Consider the following 19,734-nt stretch of genomic DNA (forward strand, 5'->3'; position numbering starts at 1 on the left):
GATTTAAAGTTCAAAACATTTGTGAGGTTTTTTAAAGTCAGTAGCCAGAATTTATTTAATCTGGGTATGAATCCGTTTTTATCAAATTTACATGAGAAGTTATATGTAACTGCACTAACTTTCCCATTATATGAGAAAGTTAGTGCAATTAGCACTAGAGTATATTTTAGCCATAATATTTTGTTTTGAAGATTGTTTTTGTAGTGTGGTTTATACAAAGGTTCTCGTTGTTTTAACAAGAATTATTGATATTCGTTCCAAGTATCAGAGGGGTAGCTGTGTTAGTCTGTATCCACAAAAACAACGAGAGATGCACTTCTGAAGAAGTGGGGTTTTTTTACCCACGAAAGCTTATGCCCAAATAAATCTGTTAGTGCCACTGGACTTCTGGTTGTTTTTACAGCATAGTTGCAGCCCTGTCTGCCTCTCCCCAGAGAACAACCACAGACAGACAAAAGGGGGATCTTGTTTCAATTTTAAAAAGTTCTAGCCTTCCCATTGGCTCTTTTGGCCAGGTGCCCACTTACTTCCCTTTACCTATGCATAGCACTGAGACTTTTTAACCCTTTACTGCTAGAGCAATTAGAGAACAGCTACTAAGAGGGCTTTTATAGCTACTGGCTGGAGGATCCACATTTGTATCCGCACAGGACTCTATGAATAAGTGTTTGCAGGATCACACCCTAAGGCTCTTATTCAGCATAGCGCTCAAAAGTAAATTTAAGCACGAGTAGCCCCATCTCCATTTTAAAAAAATCACCTAAACCTGTGTTAACTTCAGTGGGGTTGAAGCATGTGCTTAAGTGCTTTGCTGAATAGGATTGGACTTAAGCAAGTACTTTGCTGCATCAGGGCCAGAAGTCCCAACCTGCAATGAATCTAATATAGCGTTTCTGTGGCTGCATGGGGCCACCAGGGCCTTTTCTTAAAGCCACAGCCTCCTGAGTGGTGTGACTGCGCGGGGAGGGGGGAGCAGCAGTGGCCCCTCCTCCTTCCTGTTGCCAATGCCTTGGGGTTGGTTGCTGGAGCCACCAGCAGGGGTTGGGCCCTGCCTGCCTCTGGGGACACCTGGGGCACAACACTGGAGGAGCAGTGAGTTCCCCACTTTCCCAGGGGCGGTGGGGCTCAGGCTTTAGGCTGCAGCTCCGGGGTGGTAGGGTGGCAGACTCTGGCAGTGGGGCTTTGGGCTGCAGCACCAGGTTCCAGCTGCTAGGGCCTTAGGGTCCGGCCATGCAGCTTCAGACTTCATCCTTGGGCCCCATCTCCCGGCCAGGGGGCACCAGGCTCCAGCCACCCGCTGCTTCCCCCAACACCCCATCCAGGGCTTAATTTGTCCCCAGGTTTGCTAGGGCTGAGTAAGTCTGCTGTGAAAAGTGATACTTGTACGTTTATTAATATCACTTTTCACAACAGACTTACTAGCTAGCAGTAAATAAATGGACGTATATCTGTGCATATTTATTTGTTTTTCCTAAAGCTAATCAAGAAGTATTTTAGGGAAAAGTGTGAGAGCAGCCACTAGCAAGAGTTGGTGGCCGCATTCTGAGGCCACCAAATAATTTGTCCTGAGAACCCCTGATCTACCAGGCGCAGTGGGTTTGCTAGCATGGCGCTTATATTTGGGGGAGAAAATTAGGGGCATGCTTTTAAACTCCCACTGATGGTTTAGTAACTAACAAGCCTACATTACTCGCTATGAATACTATTGCATAGCACTAGCAGCAACGGTGAGAAACCCTTAGGGGGTGCGGGAAACTTTTGCAATAGAGAGAAAAAAAATCGGGATAAGTAGTTGCGTTTACAAAAGATGCATTTGCAGGGCTTACGCCCGTGCCCACAAATGCCTTTAAACCGCCTCGCAACCCCCAGTGAAAAGCAGAGCGGAGGGAAATCCCGGATTCCCTGGACGCTGGGGGCTAATGCAAGCGAAGGGGGCTGAGGACAAATGCCCTGGCCTGGCAGGGAGGTTGCCCCGGCCCTCCCTACAATTAACCGCCTGCCTGCTGCCAGCGGGCACCCGCAGCCCCACAGCCAAGGGCAGACCTGGAGGCGGCTACCCCCAGTCCCCGGCGCTCTGTGTTCCAAGCGGTCACATGACCCGCCTGTCACCCTTCAGCCCCGCCCCCTTTCGTAGCGAATGGCGCGGCTCGAACGTGCTTGCGCGCCCGGGGGGGCGGGGCCGCACGCGCGGGGAGGTAGCGGAGCCGGGCGCGCGGGGGGGGGACACCCCCGTGGCCGTTGGTGGGCGGGGGCAGCGCGGGTGACAGCGGCAGGCGCGCGGCGCAGGCAGGCTGGAGAGCGGGGGCGATGGGCGCCCCCAAGGGACACGGGTACCAGGCTCCGCAGGAGGTACGGCCCCGCCTGCCCGTCCGGGGACACCGAGCTGCCCCCTTGCACTGACTCCCTCCGTCCCTGCCCCAGCTCCCCGGGCCTCGCCGCCCCCCAGGAGCGCGGGGGGAAGCGCCGTTTCCCTGGGCTTCCTGCAGCCGGGGTGCAACGAGACCCCTGGCCCAGCCCCCCGCCTTGCGCCCGGCTGCGGGGCCGGGTCCTTACGGTCAGCAGGCGCAGGGCCCCATCCGGCGGCCCCCGCCCGCCGCTATGTGCCGGGCACAGCCTCCTGGGGCGGCCTCTGCCTCTCCCCTATGCCGGTGGCTGCCAGGCCTGGCGGCTTCCCCTGCTGGAGGGTCTGACCCCGGCGTGGCCTGCCCGGTGACGGGCTTTGGCATCAGGCCAGATCCTGGGGAGTTCGGGGTGAGGGGCTGGGGGAAGGGGGTGGTCCGGGCCAGAGGGGCGAAGGGCTAGAGGGTTGCGGTTGTCGCCCTGGCTGCAGCCTTCTGCTCATCTCAGCAGTGTTGTAGGTGTGAGTGCTGATTCCTTTCCGAGGGTGAAAGCTCCCACATCAACGTAAACTATCAGGAGACTCCCAGATGAAGAGGTCGGACCCTTACATTTCTACCAAACGTAAACCGCTGGAGACACTTTGGTCTGGCGGATTGTCTTACTTTATTAATACGGCAAAGGCAGCGACTTCCCAGCCTTGCTTCCTTTTTCCTGCATTGACTCTTGGGTTAAAAGAGACAGGATGTTTCTAGCCGATTGAGCATAAGGCCTGAAGCCAGGAACGTGTGAATTCTATTCCTAGCTCTACAGCTGACTCTTCTTCAAGGGTTTGGAATGTCTTGGAAATTCTCCTTTCCCCACATTTCCTACCTGTAAAATGGGGGTAACAACACTTATTACACAGGGGCGTTGTGTGAATTAATTAGTTAATGTTTGCACAGTGCTTTGGAAATAATAATAAAAAAAGCTTAATATAAGTGCTCTATAGTAGTGCTGCTATATAAGTGCTCGATATTAGTGCTGCTGTTGCCCTACTCTGGACTGTTGAAAATGGTTTGTTTGGTTTAAAGGAAACTGTTGAATCCCACAACCATTTCTCTTACCATCTTCATACAAAGTTTTGTGAAAACATTACATTTAAGATGTAGTATTGTATAAGACCTCCAGAGTTGACAGAAAACTGCAGAATCACAGGTGTGTTACCTGTGCTGTGGCAATTGGTGCCCATATTGTTTGGATTTACTTTAAGAACAGATAGGACAGGGAGATCTAATGAAGAGCAGGAACTGGTATGGATTCAATTTGAATGCAACGGCTGAATTGTTTATTTAAAAGAGGGAGAAAACACCTATTTAGAGAAGAGATGCAGACTGATTGAAATAAAAGGGCAAGAGTGATTGGTAAATAATACATGGGTTTTCTCAAACAGGACAAAACGTTTCATGTTAAAGCCACTTCGAAACACATTAAATACTTGCCTAATGTATTTCCATGTGTGCAATTGTTGTAGTTGCCATAAAGATGTTATCAGATTGCAAATGGAAGGGAAGTGTGTGAGAGAGAATCTCTCTATTAACATACACGTGGTCTATATTAAGAAAAAAACTGGGAAAATTTATTTTGAGTCCTAATGTTGCGTGGTTGGAGGAGTAGAGTGAATACAATATTTTAAAATTAGGGCTAATTGTATCTTTGTTTGTTAGGTTGAAACCAGAGAAGATGAAGAACAAAACATCAAATTGACTGAAATTTTGGAGTTGCTGGTGGCAGCTGGGTATTTCAGGGCAAGAATCAAAGGGTTATCACCCTTTGACAAGGTGAGATTATAATCCAGGATTATTAATTAGACATAGTTTACTGTATTTACTAAATATGGTTTTCAAATTCAGCTTAATAGTTCCAGGTAGTAAGGAGAAGGGGAGATCAGCAGCAAATCAAGTTATTTTTATTATTTATATAGTGCCACTAATGTAGTGAAGATATGAGCAAAACTGAGTCCCTGTCTCAGGGAACTAAGGCACCCAATTCTGCAGTTACTCATATGAGTGGTCCTGTTGACTTCAATGGGACTATTCACATGCATAAAGCTAAGCACATACGTAACTATTTGCAGAATCGGGGCCTAAAATTCTGAAGTGGGTGTGTGGGGAATTTAGCTGGAACTAGAGTTTCATGGCTAAACAAACAAGGACCTAAATTTGTTTAATATGAAAACTTGTTTGCGTTGTGGTATGATCATTGTAAAAGGTACTATTCATACTGAAAATGAGGAGTAATGGGGGCAAGTTGAAAGAAGGTTAAGGAAGTTATTAGGTGTGGAGTTTCATGAAAGAATGGAACAACTTATCTAGTGAAGCTGTTTTTGGACTGTTGCTGGAAATCTTTTGGGAAGGGTTAGGTAATTCTGTGGAAAGGCAGTTATAGGGACCTTCATCCTCAAAGACAGGCAGTAAGTCATGCTGTACAGAGTATATGCTTAGAGAGGTACCTTTGTTGGTTTAACATTTGACTTGATGATAAATCCCTGAACCTTGCTTTGAAAATACATCCCTTGTAGTTATGGCAGAGCCTTTGAAAATGGGCTCTTTCATTTCTTTCAATAGTTTGCTTGTACATAGGATAGTTGTGCTGTCCTATAAACCTTTGCTTGTTAAAACTGCAAGCTATTATATTTATAGCGCCATAGGCAGTCACAGCACTTTACAAGCACAAATATAAGTATGTCTAAGGAAGACTATCTAAGGCCCTGATTCTATAACTGGATCTGTGGAAATGAACACTTCAGTGGTACTCACACACATCCAGTTGTGGGACTGGCGCCTTGTATCCTGATCCTGCTGTGGCGTTACTTACATACATAAGTGTTTGTAGTGAAACTCTGTAGGCTGTTATGGTATAGAATATTTTATGGGACTTTTTGTTAATTGTTTGATTAACTAACAAATATTGTTATAATAAAAATACCTCCCCTTCTACCGACTGTCACACTAGACAGTCAAGTATGAGAAACAAACTAGACACTCATATACAAGGATTATTTCATAACTATGCTGAGTGTTTTATATTAGAGAGGCAGTGTGGTGTAGTAGAAAGGGTACTGGACTGAAAGTCAGGAAACCTGAGTTCTATTTAGAGCCTGCCACTGACCTGCTATGAGAGCTTGGGTAAGTCACTTCACCTCTCTGTGCCTGTTACCTCTTCTATTCTTTTTCTGTTGTGTATTTAGGTTTTGCAAATATGTACACATGGTTAACTTCGAGTGAGTAGACCCTTTGAAATCAATGAGACAGCCCTGGTATTTTGAATTGAGCATGTTCATAAATATTTGAAGGGTTGGGGCCTAAGATAGAGACCTGTTCAGGTCAGGGGCTTTCTGTCACTGTTTGTATAGTGCTTAGCCTGTTGTGGGGGGTTTGTGTGCTACTTCTAATGCAAATAATAAAAGAATAGCAGTGGAAAAACTTGGATTAGGTAAATGAGAACACACGTTCCAATCCTTGTTTATTGAGTTTGTATAGCTCACGATCTCTAAAACAGCCACTTCATCACTTTTTTAAAATCTTTATTCCATTCTTTGTGGTTGACAGTGTACATGGATTTTCATCTACTTGCATGTCAGAGAACTCAATGTCTCAAGAAAACTAGGAAATCAAGTTTAAAAAATAAAATGAAAATCACAAATGGTGGTCTTGTATTTCTCTTCTCTTCACTATATTTTGATGAGATATTAGATGGCATTTGAATCGTGCTGTATTGGAGGTGGGAAAGGAGACTAAAAACGTGAAGCCATATTGGTTGGATTTAAATCATATTTGTTTGAAAATTTCCCCTCTCAAACGTAAAGTAAATAACCGTATTTTTGTTCATTTTTAGGTAGTTGGTGGCATGACCTGGTGCATCACTACTTGCAGCTTTGACATTGATGTTGATCTATTGTTTCAGGAAAACTCTACAATTGGTCAGAAAATGTAAGTTGATGAAGTGGGAACCATGGTTTGGTTTTTCATATTGTAAAAAATTTGATACAAATCACCATCATGTTTATATATGTGAAACCTGTACAGGGGATCAGTTTTACTGAGAAATTTCCTGTTTTAGGAGACCACTTCCCAAAGGCTCCCATGTATTTAGTATAATTCAGTTCTCTGTCTCTTGGAAGATGATGCATTTTAATTGTCTGTTGCGGAAGACAAGTTTCACTGTAAATCGCCTTTGGTCCTCTTTTGTGGTCTCAAACTTAGAATTGCAAGGATCAACCAATAAAATCTACAGCATGACATTGTGATCTAAGCCCTTGTGAAAGGGAAGTCGCTCACAAGTACCCCAAACTGTGGAGGAAGGGAGGATGGAGAGCATTCACATGGTGGGTGGAAACCCAAAGAGGCTTCTTCCTGCTGCTGCCACCTTTTATAGACAGCACTTGATTGCCACCTAGCCAGGCCTTGCATCATGGAAGGTTGCAAAATTAGTCCATGGCAGCTCTCCTTAGAAGGGCAAGGCAACATTTTTAAAGTGCAGTATGTTTCTTGATAAACCTGGGGTCTTGCAGACGAGTGGTTCTCAAAGCCGGTCCGCCGCTTGTTCAGGGAAAGCCCCTGGTGGGCCGGGCCGGTTTGTTTACCTGCCGTGTCCTCAGGTTCGGCCAATCGCGGCTCCCACTGGCCGCGGTTCGCCGCTCCAGGCCAATGGGGGCTGCAAGAAGGGCGGCCAGCACATCCCTCGGCCTGCGCCGCTTCCCGCAGCCCCCACTGTTGTAGACCACAATTAAAATTTGCAGGAAGTAACTAAGGAAGGACAGTGCCAGGCAAGTTGCATTAAAAGCCCATTTTTCCACTTCAAATAAGTGGAATATAGTTTCAGCTACTATATCTGCCTCTGTGTTCCCCTCTTGATTTTCAGTGATGTTTACAATCATGTTACTTTAAAAAAAAAGAAAAAAAAGTTATTTTTCTCTCCTGTTGCTTTGAGAGACATCCACATCACCAGGGGAAATGAGCTATACACAAAGTATTCTTAAATGCACAAAGAAACAGAAAATAGAGATGAATGTATTTTTTCCTCTTATCTCTCATAAAAATCTTAGATGTTAGTTTTAACGGTAGCAGGACAAAAAAATCAGTTGTGTCCTTAAAAAGAAAAAGTCACCCTTGATACTGTTACTTTAATGAAAACATTTTAGTTGATTTTTTTTTTAATTTAATACAGAGAAGTTTGAATTTAAACATTCCCGTGGAATATTTGGAACTCCAAAAATAAGGGACTGTGCTAGTCTACAAGAATCAAAGTGAAACTTTATAGTCTGTTTTAATAGTTCTAGCTGAAGAAAATACAAAAAGTAAACAGTGAGAAAATAGCAGAAATTGTTATAACAATACTATTTGGATGTTTAATAATCTAAGGTGTTAGTAGTATAAATAAGGATATTTGTTTTTTTTAAATATATTGTTTTTTTTTTAAACTGGTAGTCTCTCTCAATGTTTCCATGCAGCTCTTGGGGTGGTGTTAATAGGGATTAATTAGCAAGTATTCTGTTTATGTTGTTGTCCAGTGCACATTTTGCCAGCTCTTATTAGACAATGTTCTAATAATAAAAATCTTGGGTCTTCTATTATAAATGTAATCAAAATAAGTATGGAAGCATAAATTAACATCACAGTTATGTTTGTTACATGATTTTTTGTCCCTCTGTGGGACAAAAATATTTTAAACTGATTGCATGTACTCTTGGTTGTACAAAGAAAGAACACTAATGCATCTCATTAACACATTGACATAGTGGAAATTACATCACATGGTGAGACCTCTATAAGAGGAATTACAAAATTCGCATTCAACTATTTCTCTTTGAATCAACATTGGCTCTTCAGGCACTATCCCCAGTTTCTGGATCTTTTCTCTTTTCCATCCCACTCTCTCCCATCCTTCTGGGCAATTTTCCTTCAAAATATCAGCAGCTCTTTAGTATGATAGTCTCTGCCACTGATGTCAGTATCTGGACACTCATTTTTTTTTTTCCTTTGGGGAAAATATATCACATCAGTGACTCTTTTAAGTTGTTGTCTGTAAAGATTGATACTTCCTGAGCATGAGCACCAATTCGTTGTATATCAACTTAATTCTTTGTGGTCAGGAAAGAATGCTTTATTCTGAAATCCGTGACAAAACTCCTGTTAATTCAGTGGTGCAAGATTGAACCCCAGTAGAGTTATCCCCCTGTTAAGCTACCTTTCACTTTAACAGCACTTTTATGAGCTGCAGAAGAACATTTTTTCTCAGCAAACTGGATTATATTTACTCCAGCTGATTGGACTTTGTACATGTAAGCAGCATTCTTGGTAGATATTCCACTTTTACAATATTCTAGCTATTTCATGGTTTTTGTAGGAGAGGGCGCTTAATTAGTAACAACAGCAGAGATCCACTCAGACAGTTTTAAGTTCCAGATTTTTCATCCTGAAATTGAACTTTCTTTGATAAAAGATATAATTATGTTTTAAAGTTAGTCTCTCTATCTTTGAGCAGTTAAATATATGTGCATGGTAACAGAAACATATGTATAAAATGGATATCCCTCACGATCTTGCGTGCACTGCATCTGATCAGCCTAAGAAATTTTAAATTTGATGTTGAGTAATGGAAATTAAGAAACAAGCAATAGGCTTATTAATTTTAAAAAATACGACTTCACAACTGTGCTCATAAAACAAGAGGTTTTTTTTTCCAGATTGTGTTATCCAGTTTCATCCAATAGAGGGCACTTTCAAACTACTACGTAATGTGGAAATTAGTATCCTAGGACCAACATGGCTACAACAACATTACATATTTTGGAAATGTCATTCTTTAAAATTTAAACCATTTTATTGTTTACACTTTGATATTTTTCTTTTCAAATAGTGCCTTAACAGAGAAAATTGTGTCTGTCTTACCAAAAATGAAGTGCCCCCATCGTTTGGAGCCGCATCAGATCCAGGGACTGGATTTCATTCACATATTCCCTGTTGTACAGGTAATAGCTTTGTTGTGCATCACACTTTTTTTTTTTTTAAACAAAGCAAAAGCCTTAAAACTTACATAGGACTTTTAATACCTGTGTGACTGCTGAACTTTATACCTTCTGCAAGTTTGTTCTGCTTTGGAATGAAATATCAGGTTAAAAACTTTTTTTTAAGGGTAAATATTTTAAAACACCAGGATGTCTTTATATAAAATGGAATTCTAAAGCACACTCTGACCCACATGAAGAACAAAATTGTCTGGATTACCTGCAACATTGGGCTGGATTCTGCATGCAGTATTCTGCCAGTTGGAAGAAATCTTGCTTTAGAATCTGCTAGTGGTTCTTTTTTGAGCCCATGTAGGGTCCTGGTGCAGTAAGATATTCCTTGCAAAGTGTAATAAATATATGAAATAAGTTACAAGGAAAGTGGCTCAAAACACAGGGTATAAATGAGATTAAAAGACACTCAAGTTTTTTTTTTTTTTTTTTTTTTAAGTGGGGATTAGAGGGTGTAAAGAGCGAGAAGAAAGGAAAGGATTAAAAATGGGGGATGGGAAGAGTCAGCCTGCTTCTGCTCAGAAATTCTTTAAAGATGAACAGCAAGGGAAAAAGCTAAAACATTTCAGTCACTAGCTTGATGCTTTGTGGTTAAACTGTCCCACATAGTTTTCTTAGGTTTTATTTTATATTTTGCTTTTTGGACTGAGATTGAGTGAAATCTAAATATTTGACTTAAAAAAATCAGTCAATACAGGCAAAATTCCAATGAATATTCCTAGTAATTGTGTTGACTTCCTTGGCTCTTTCGAAATCAACTTTGACAATTGGCTTTTTATCTTGGGCGAGAGAGGCAATGGGATTTTGATGTGGAACTCAGCATTTTTTCAGTAATTGTCATTAATTTGGAAAATCCATGAGAATAAATTTACAGTGAGAATTAAAAAAGTTCTTAGTGAAATAGCAGACATGAATATATGGGATAAACCATATGTGAATATATCTAGTTCTGCAATGCGTTGTTGTACAAATAACATTGCTCAGAATGTGCTAGGTGACTCAGAAAACCTAGAAAGACACAGTCCTTGCCTAAAGGAACTTACAAACTAAGGCTCTGGTTCTGCATTGTGATTTACTCTGCGGGACTATTGCACCTACACAGAGACCTGTTAAAGTCAATGACCCATGTGGTTCACAATGTAGGATCAGGGCACTCACTCTGTCCCCACTCCTTCAGTCATGCTTGTCTGTAGGGAGTGCACGTGATGACTATTAGCAAATATTTCCAACAGCCAGAAATGGGACACTGGATGGGAAAGGCTCTGTTACTACAGAGAATTCTTTCCCAGGTGGGTGTTGCCCACATATCAGGGTCTATCTGATCACCATATTTGGGGTTGGGAAGGAATTTTCTCCCAGATCAGATTTGCAGAGATGAGAGGGTGGAGGTGTTCCACCTTCCTCTGTAGTGTGGGGCACAGGTCACTTGCTGGTTTGAGCTAGAGTAAATGGAGAATTTTCTGTAGCCTGAAGTCTTTAAATCAAGATTTGAGGACTTCAGTGACTCAGACAGAGGTTATGGGCCTATTATAGGAGTGGGTGACTGAGGTTCTGTGGCCTGCGATGTGCAGGAGCTCAGAATAGATGATCATGATGGTCCCTTCTAGCCTTAAAGTCTATGAGTCTATGGGGTGTGGGAAGGCCTGGGTTACAGACACAGTATGTATGTTACTTAGTTTATGACTCTGTTGAGTTTTTAATATGTACAAAAATAGAGAAGATGAAGATAATAAAATAGCTAATGTTATTGAGCTATTTATGGAGTTAATCACTGAGGTGTCACACATCCATACAAACTTTGAGTTTTGAAATATTTGATTTTTTTCACATACAAAATACTTAGAAATAAGTTGTTGCATAATAGTATCAATGTTCTCTTTAGTGGCTGGTGAAACGTGCAATAGAAACTAGAGAAGAAATGGGAGACTATATCCGCTCCTATTCCATATCCCAGTTTCAGAAAACTCGTAGTCTACCAGAGGTAAGACCTAGCTAAATCTTTTTGTTTTCTCTCAAAATATGTCTGTACACACATGGGGCTGTCTCCTCAGTTGCTGTAAATCCGTGAAGCTGATAATACTGTGCTGATTTACCTTAGCTGAGGATCTGGCCATGATTTTTAGTCTATAACTGGATGGGTCTAACTATAAAGATTACTGTTAGAAAAGCAAGTAAACACCAGAATCCAAATTGAAGGTCCATCTGCGTATATCGGGGGAGATGAATTCTTGCTAACCCCAAATAGTTCATAAGTATGATATTACCAGCTTTTGCTTAGAGCCACTGTTTCAGCCCAGAAAGTGACAATATCAAATTGTTACAGTTGCAACAGCTCTGGGCAAAATATCTCTGATAATGCTAGTCATATTAGCCTGGAGTTTGAGATATGTAATATGTCCTTTTCTGAACAAATCCATTGGGACTAGTTCTCTCAGTACATTAGTTATCTTCACAACGGCTTATAGAAATGAAATACTAAGGAGTTTACAGTTGCGTAACAGACTACTTTTGCTTAAACTGTATGGAGTAGAATTCTAGTGTGATGGGCTGATTTGCTGTGCAATCCCTTTTTATTTCCTTGAGGTTGTGAAACTACCTCTGAATATGTAACTGAAAACTTCATAACCTCTTGCCAATCTTCCCCCACTCTTCAGCTGAACTTGTTATGAAATTGTGGTATTCAATTGCACTGTCTTTAAGGAAGTATGAGTTTACGAACATTTAGTTACATCTTTCATCTGCTCATTTTAATTGGTTGTCTGAGGTTACTGTTGTGTTGTCTTTCCATAGACCATTTGTGCTAGGAATATTATGGACATCTAGACCTACTTTTCCATTTTGGGGAGGTGCAGTTGCTATTTCAGTTGTTAACTGGTTTGGTTAACCAGTGAGATTGCTGATACAGACTGGCATATGTCTGAAATTTTCAAATGCCACTAAGGGAGTTAGGTGCACAAATCCCATTGATGTTCATTCAGAGTTGGACTCCTAAACCCCATAGGTTCCTTTGATAATGCTGGATGAGTGGTAATAAAAGAGAGATTAAAAATCTCAAATGTCTAAACTATAATAATAGATCCACTTCCTAAAACAGCTGTATTTTGAATACAGAATTGTGAGAGGAAGGATGGCCCAGTGGCTAGGGTGATAGGCTGCAACTGGTTTCAGTTCCCCGCTCTGTTACAGATACAGACTTCCTATGTGACATTGGGCAAGTCATTGAGCCTCTCTCTGCCTCAGTATCCTCATTAAAATGGAAATAATAATGCTGACAACCCTCCTTCCCAAACTGAAATCTAAGTAACCATTACAGTAACGCCTCACTTAACGTCCTCCCTCTTAACGTTGTTTCAAAGTTACGTCGCTGCTCAATTAGGGAACATGCTCATTTAAAGTTGTGCAAAATGCTCCCTTATAACGTTGTTTGGCTGCCTGCTTTGTCCACTGCTTGTAAGATTCTGTAGAAGAGCAGTGACTTTACAAGGGAGCATTGCACAAGTTCCTCTTCTCCACCTCTTCCCCCTCCCTCCCAGTGCTTCCCCCACTGCCAAACAGCTGTTTCGCGGCACCTAGGACTTTCTGGGAGGGAGGGAGAGGAGCAGGGAAGTGCTGCATCTCCACTCCTCCCCCTCGCTCCCAGATAGTCCTAAGCAATGCCAAACAGCTGTTTGGCGACGCTTAGGACTTTGGTGGGGGGCGGAGGGGAGAGGAGCGGGGATGCGGCTGCTCCGGAGAGGGGGTGGAGTGGGGGTGGGAAGAGGTGGGCCTAGAATGGAGCGGGGACAGAACGAGGCGGGCCTGGAGCATCCCCCGGCAAAGTCGGCACCTGTTCTTCTCCGGGGAAGCTGCTGCTGCGAAGGTGCTTCCTAGCGTTCTTGCCTGCAGTTGGCTGTGCCTGTGTGGGGTAAGCCAGGGGCACTTCCAAACCACAGTACAGTACTGTACAGTATATAACGCCTTTTGTCTGTCTCCCGCCCCCCCAAATTTCCTTGGAACATAATCCCCCGCATTTGCATTAAATTTTATGGGAAAATTGCATTCGTTTAACATCGTTTCACTTAGTTGCATTTTTCAGGAACATAACTACAACGTTAAGTGAGGAGTTACTGTACACTGAAACACTTACTTTCCTCTGCAACAAGTCCATGTTAATTTGCCTTGCGATTTCACCAAGGATCCCCAGTCTTGGGTAGGACACTATTGTAGCAGTGCTGTACGAACAGAGAACAGACAGACTGTTGATGCCATTGTAGAGTTAAGTGTACTTAACTGAATAATTGAGCAGCTCATTTAGGAATCAGTTGACAAGTCTGCTTGCTAAATGCATTAGTAATGTTGAGGCTTAAGCTTAATTTTTTTTGTTTTTAATTGTGTCAATTAATTGTCTTGCAGGATGATGAGTTTATGCAAAGAAAAGAGAAGGCTATCAAAACAGTTACCAATATCTTTGTAAGTACAATATATTGAGCTTTTATGATCAAGCTTCAGAACTTAAATGTTTAAAGACCTTTTTGTGAGTAATGAAATGTGATATTTAATTCTAATTAGTGCAACTGCTACTGGGTTTTCTCATGAGGAGGTCCCAATTAGGTGCTGCATGTCAGATCTCGTTCTCAGAAAGGGTCATAGATGCCAACATTTCCCATTAGAAACCTTTAGGTGTATAATGCACCGCCGGCATAAAGCACGTCAGTTGCCACCGCAGGGAGTGTCTCTTTCCATGCCATCAAACAAAAGTCACAAGATGACACATACATCATTAAAACTCTAGGAGACTAAAACATTCATTTGAAACTGTCAGAAACAGGAATAATTTACCCTTAAAATGAATTAAAATGGAATCAAGCCCTGGAAATTAAATGTATTTAAATGAATTTAAATCTCAAAACTTGTTTTCATTGTAACTACTTGCTATAACTAACAACCAAAATATGAGCACTCCTTGCAAGTTATGCCTACTTGGCAATGTTTTTTCCTCAAGGCATTCAAACTCTTGAGAGTTGATAGTATTTTATTTTTCTCCTTTAAACGTATAGCTTCTAACCCTTCAAATGTCAAAACTGAAAAAGAAGCTGCTGCTATCAGAAACCATGTTGTTGCAAATAATGTTATGAATCAGATAATGCCACCAAGGATTAGTATATCCTGTGTACTTTAATTGTCATTCTGTCTTACCTGAATTAAAATGTCTAGATAGCAGGTAGGCATCTCTGTGCTCTTGCTTGCTGAACAATTTGTATCTCTAATCTGACTATCCATTTACTTTCAATGTCAGTAGTTTGCTTCACTTGTCCTTGATGCTCTCTGTACATTCAAAGGCCAAATTTTTGAAAAGTGACTAGTGATTTTGGTGGTCTCAATTTTGGGGTATTCAAATAAACCCCGCAGAGAGGCCTGGTCTTCAGAAAATGGTAAGTACCTGCCCTCTGGGGGGTGGGAGGGATATGCCCCATTAATGTGGGTGGAGCTGGGTACCCAGAAATTGATGCCCCCCAAAATGACAGCCTTGAAATTCTTGTCTGTAGATTTTAAGGCCACTATGATCATCTAGTTGACTGCCTGAATAAAACAGACCAAAGAACTTCACACAGTAATTCCTGCTGCATTGATGGGAATTATTCTTCCGTGCTACATAAGTCAACATTTTTGAGGCAAATAAGTGGTGAAACTAGAGCATATATTTTAGGAAGCGATCCAATGTATATTAAGAGTCTCAAAGTGGTGGTCAATGTATCACTTCCCTTGACAGTCTGTTCCATGGTTAATTACCCTCCCTGTTAAAAATGTTAATTACATTCTGCTTTAATTGACCCCTCATCTTTCTTTGAACTACTAGCTGTTGTTATGGTGACCCTTTGAGTAACTCCACTCCAATAGTCCATATTTCGTGTGAAGCTGGAAATTAACTTATCTTCCCATTCTAGGTTTGCCCTTTTCCATTTGCATACTCTGATAACATTGCTTCTGTTGCATAAGGAATACAATCTTCTTTTTTATCAGCCACATCAGGTAAATTAAAGAGGTGCTGTCATGCTGAGAGGCAAACTCCTAATGTGTCACACATCACTTCCCCCTCTAAATCCATTGAACTTTCACCTGTTTTTCAAAGTTGTTCTAAGTTAAAGATATTTATCATTAGAAGATTTTTGTTCAATCTCAGCCATAGTTTGCTCTTGTTTCTTCAGTGAAATCATAATGCTGGATATATGATTTTGGTCACCAGTACAAAGAAGTGATGATCTTAAAAAAACTGGATTGATGCTGATGAAGCAGCTGGGTTTTAGTGGCTACATTGCCTTCTGTTCAGTCTCCTCAGCGAAGCTTCCTGCTTTTGTATATGCCCATCAGCAACAGAGTCACAGCTGGATTGACATAGTCCCTGCCATGAATGCCTATGTTCAGGTGAAATAACAGCCATACATCATCCCTTTATACTTTTCTCCCTTCTGGTCATCCTAATTTATCCACAGAAGATCAACAGAACACCCCTCATGAGGTTGATCCACAGAACAGGGTTCCCACTCACACTATCTTGATTTCATTGCCATACATCTACATAGTACATCAAGTTCAGGATCCTCCATCCCAACAGATTCCATTCCTTTCCCCCTCCCCATTCAGACTGAAGACTAGATTCCGGCCTGAACTGAAATCCCAGCAACTGGGATTCCAGAATGTGGGCCTTTTGCCCCAGAAACTTGGAATGTCCTCAGTGGTCATAGACCTTGATGTGATGGCAGCAACCTAGTGGTGGTGATGCACACTTTGTCCTACTTCTGCTTCTCAGTCTGCAGACTTCACAGGCAGGATGGGACTTGACCATGCATCTCTGTTTTTTGAAGATTTCAGGGAATGCTGGTTTGTGGAAAGAGGGAAATCCAAGTCATCCCCCTTTTCTCTAGAGGCTGGGTATTCCTAATATATAGGCTTGGAAGGAATAGATTTTTATTGGCAAATATCAATAAACGTTGACTTCACCCAATACACACAAACAGACAAAAAAAATATTTCCATCGATGATGATAGAAACTTACAAATAGACAAAGTAAGAAAAATGCTGCTTTAGAACTTAATAGTTTGATTTAAAGATATTTATTTTGTGGTTTTTGATGTGATGTTAAAACACAACCGTCAACAGTTGTAAAGCTTTAACTTTTGACTCTCAACATGTACTATCGTTACATAATTTATTGTTTGACCTCCCATCATATCCTGCAACTCTGAAAATGTAAATCAATAAAAATCTTAAAGCATAAAAAAAACATTGATATCCATCAGAATTATAAAAAAAAAATCAAATTCTGCCAAGCCTTATTTATGTAGATAAAATTCAATTGTTAGACCTTGTATTGGTTCTCCACTTTCTCACACTAACTTGAATAAGTTGGAAGACTAACTTCTTATCTAAAAATATTCAAGAACAGAAGGAGGAACGGGTCTTAGTCAACCATGTTTTATAATTGCTGAAACAATTATAAAAAAAAAATAGTTGGACAAATGTTTTTTTAATATAAATGGCCTGTATTACCTTTTTCCCCCCATCTTTGTTCCAGGATGAATCTTCCTACAGATATCATGGACACATGTTAAACATGTTAAGGAAGCTTATGATCTTGTTAATTGCTTTAGAAAAGACACAAATGAAGTGCTGAAGCACCTCAACTTGAGCATCTTCTCAAAAGGAAGACTTGGCTTGCCTTGTTGTGTTTCTTTCCTCTCCTGCTCCCAGCCCCCACCAATACCGTTTACCCAGTATAAATACATCAGACCACCTCTGGTACCTGACCTGCACTTGTTGACTGCCCATCAGCGTTTGCTGACTTTCTTAGCTTTCCCAAGGCTTATGCTACCCAACTGGTGGTCAGATTGCACACGGAAAGTTTAATTCTCTTACTGGGAATGTTGAAATCACAGTCTTGGCTCAAACATGGTTGGACTTTGGATTTCAAACTATTCTCTAAGGAAAAAACCTTCATGTTTCCACAAGCTTTACCTTGGATGTTCCTTTGAAATCCCAGAGGTTAGGTAGGTTTCCTGTTCTGGGACACTGATCCACGAAGTCCCCAGTCTTGATCTGGTTGGACAGCAGGCAGGACATGCAGCACTAACTCTGGGAAAGTGCTGGACGCTCTGGGATTTGAGGTCACCCAGGGCTAAATATGCAGTGAGTAAATATATTTGTTTGTTTTGTGGTGACAAAGGAGTGGATACTTTTTTACAATGTAGAATCTGCAAGCTCTTCTCCACTAGATTATAGATAACTGCAGCGCTTTAATTTTTAGAGTTAAATGATAGTGCATCTTCACTTTATTGACATGAGTTTGGACAGGCCCATGGTATTCTCGAGTAGGGAGAACTGCCACCACATCTGCTGAATACTGGCGGTATAGGTTCCACACCAGCTCAGAATAAGGCATTAAAAGAGAATATTAGGGATTGCCTACCTCTGGATTGGAGGTGGATTAATTTTGTACCAGCTCCAGTCACACACAGGAGAGAGACACAAAGGCTGCTCTCTGTGTATCATCTTTAATGTTGATTCCACCATAACATTTTCTTGCATAGTGTCTTTTCTAGTCAGCCACGGTAGGAAGCAGTTTGTGCATTTGTGCAAAAACCCTCCTTCTCAAAGCTAACACTAATCTGAAATACACAGGCCCCTTCCTTTTCAAAGCGAGCAGGAAATTGTGATATAGAAATCAATTTGGCGCTGATAATGTCCCCATGGATTCCATAGTACAACATGCATGTTCAGCATGCAGTATGGATTCTTACTAGTAGAACATAAGACAATACTGATTTATAGGAGTTGTGGATCCATAATGCTGAATACCTAGCAGAAATCCTTCTGAGGAAAGAAACCACCAGTTTACTTTGGCATTAGAATTTATAATGCTGTATCTCTGTGTAGGGAGAACTTCAAACAAAAAAACCTTGGTGATATTTAACAAAACCTCAGATCACCAGGTAAGAGCCATTAAGAATTTATTCTGTGCACTTGACCCTCAGCTCCATATTTCTTATCTTTAAATTTGCATCATTTTTAATCAGAGTAGACCAAGCTGAGCTGCAACTAGAAGAAAAAATAGACTTCAGATTGTTCTAAAGTAAACACTTTTTTATGTTTAATCTTAAAATAATGCAGCATATATCAGTCATCTCATAATTATTTGAAATATTATTTCAATTCCATGTATAAAATGAGCTAGAATATCTACCTACTCCTGAGGCTCTAATTTACATAGTAGCTGATCTGAAGCCCTAGGGCTCATTTTATATCTTAGTTTTCTGTTGTTCTTATTGTGTAGTATTCAAGTGCATTGCAGAAAGAGTTGCAATCTAGATATTTTATAAGGACTAGGTATACAGTGCTGTTTTCCGCTAGGATTTCCAGGCATGCCTTTTCCTCTGCTTCTTGCCACCTGTGACAGTGATACTGAAAGGCCTCTTTATTTTTACAGGTCTCTATTTGTTTTTTTTTCTGTTGTCGAGAACTGACCATGTCTGACATAGATGGTTCAAAGAGCTCTCTTCTTTTTCACCTACTCTGTCTAGGACTCTTCCAACACATTGTTAGACTTAGTGTTTGAAAGTCCTTGTCTGAGAGTCAAGGCAGTTATGGTCCTATTGAAGTAATTGCTGCTTTTGGACACCTAAAGAACCACAGTATATAGAAATGCCTTCTTCCAAAATTCAAAGCCCCATAATCTCTGAGACGAAGTAGGCTGATCAATGCTTTAGTCACTCTCAGACTAGACTCCTGCAATATGCTTACCTGGGGCTAACTGTATGGGCCACATGGCGCTACAATGGGCCGCTCTGCCCCTTAAATGGAATGAACTTAGATGGAGAGAGTACATCATACTGGTACTTCACAGTCTGCACTGACTACCTCTACAGTTCCAGACCCAGCCTGAGATGCTGCTCTTGATTCCCAAATCCCTTCGCTTGGACCCATCTCAGTGACCGCCTCGCCTTCTACTGCCCTCCATGGCAGCTGTGATTAACAAGGCCACTACATCTGCCCTTCCCCCCCCTTTTCTCCAGGGTGAAATTTCTGGGTATCATGGGCAGAGCGCGCTCAGTGGAAAGTCCTAGAGTGTGGAACTCCTTACCACCAGAGATCAGGAAGACCCCAATCTTTGTGTAGTCTTTGTGAGCTTGGAAAGTATCGGCAGAGATGTGTTTATGTGGTTGGGGGTGGGAGATATTGGAAGAAGGGGAGGCTTTGAAGAGCTCGGGGGGCCCTTTGCAGTAGAACTTGTAGTTATTTTGTATGTGTAGATGCTATGACTATAGAGTGTGTGTGTGTGTGTATTTCTAACTCACAGATATGT

At 41.5% G+C, this 19,734-nt stretch overlaps 1 protein-coding gene across 1 annotated transcript in view; it reads left to right on the plus strand.

Moving 5' to 3' along the window:
• The first annotated feature begins 2,233 nt into the window (after window positions 1-2,233).
• The window catches only part of CCDC93 (coiled-coil domain containing 93), a 108,439-nt gene continuing 90,938 nt past the window's right edge, over window positions 2,234-19,734 (plus strand). Inside the window, exons 1-6 of the mRNA XM_024224507.3 lie at window positions 2,234-2,349; window positions 4,044-4,157; window positions 6,214-6,308; window positions 9,238-9,349; window positions 11,280-11,378; window positions 13,790-13,846. Coding sequence (XP_024080275.1) covers window positions 2,308-2,349; window positions 4,044-4,157; window positions 6,214-6,308; window positions 9,238-9,349; window positions 11,280-11,378; window positions 13,790-13,846 — 519 coding nt within the window. The 5' untranslated portion in view covers window positions 2,234-2,307. The remainder of the gene's footprint in view (window positions 2,350-4,043; window positions 4,158-6,213; window positions 6,309-9,237; window positions 9,350-11,279; window positions 11,379-13,789; window positions 13,847-19,734) is intronic.

The sequence above is a fragment of the Terrapene carolina genome, unplaced genomic scaffold, assembly GCF_002925995.2.
Source record: "Terrapene carolina triunguis isolate 2854851 unplaced genomic scaffold, T_m_triunguis-2.0 Scaffold62, whole genome shotgun sequence".
Classification (NCBI taxonomy): domain Eukaryota; kingdom Metazoa; phylum Chordata; order Testudines; family Emydidae; genus Terrapene; species Terrapene triunguis.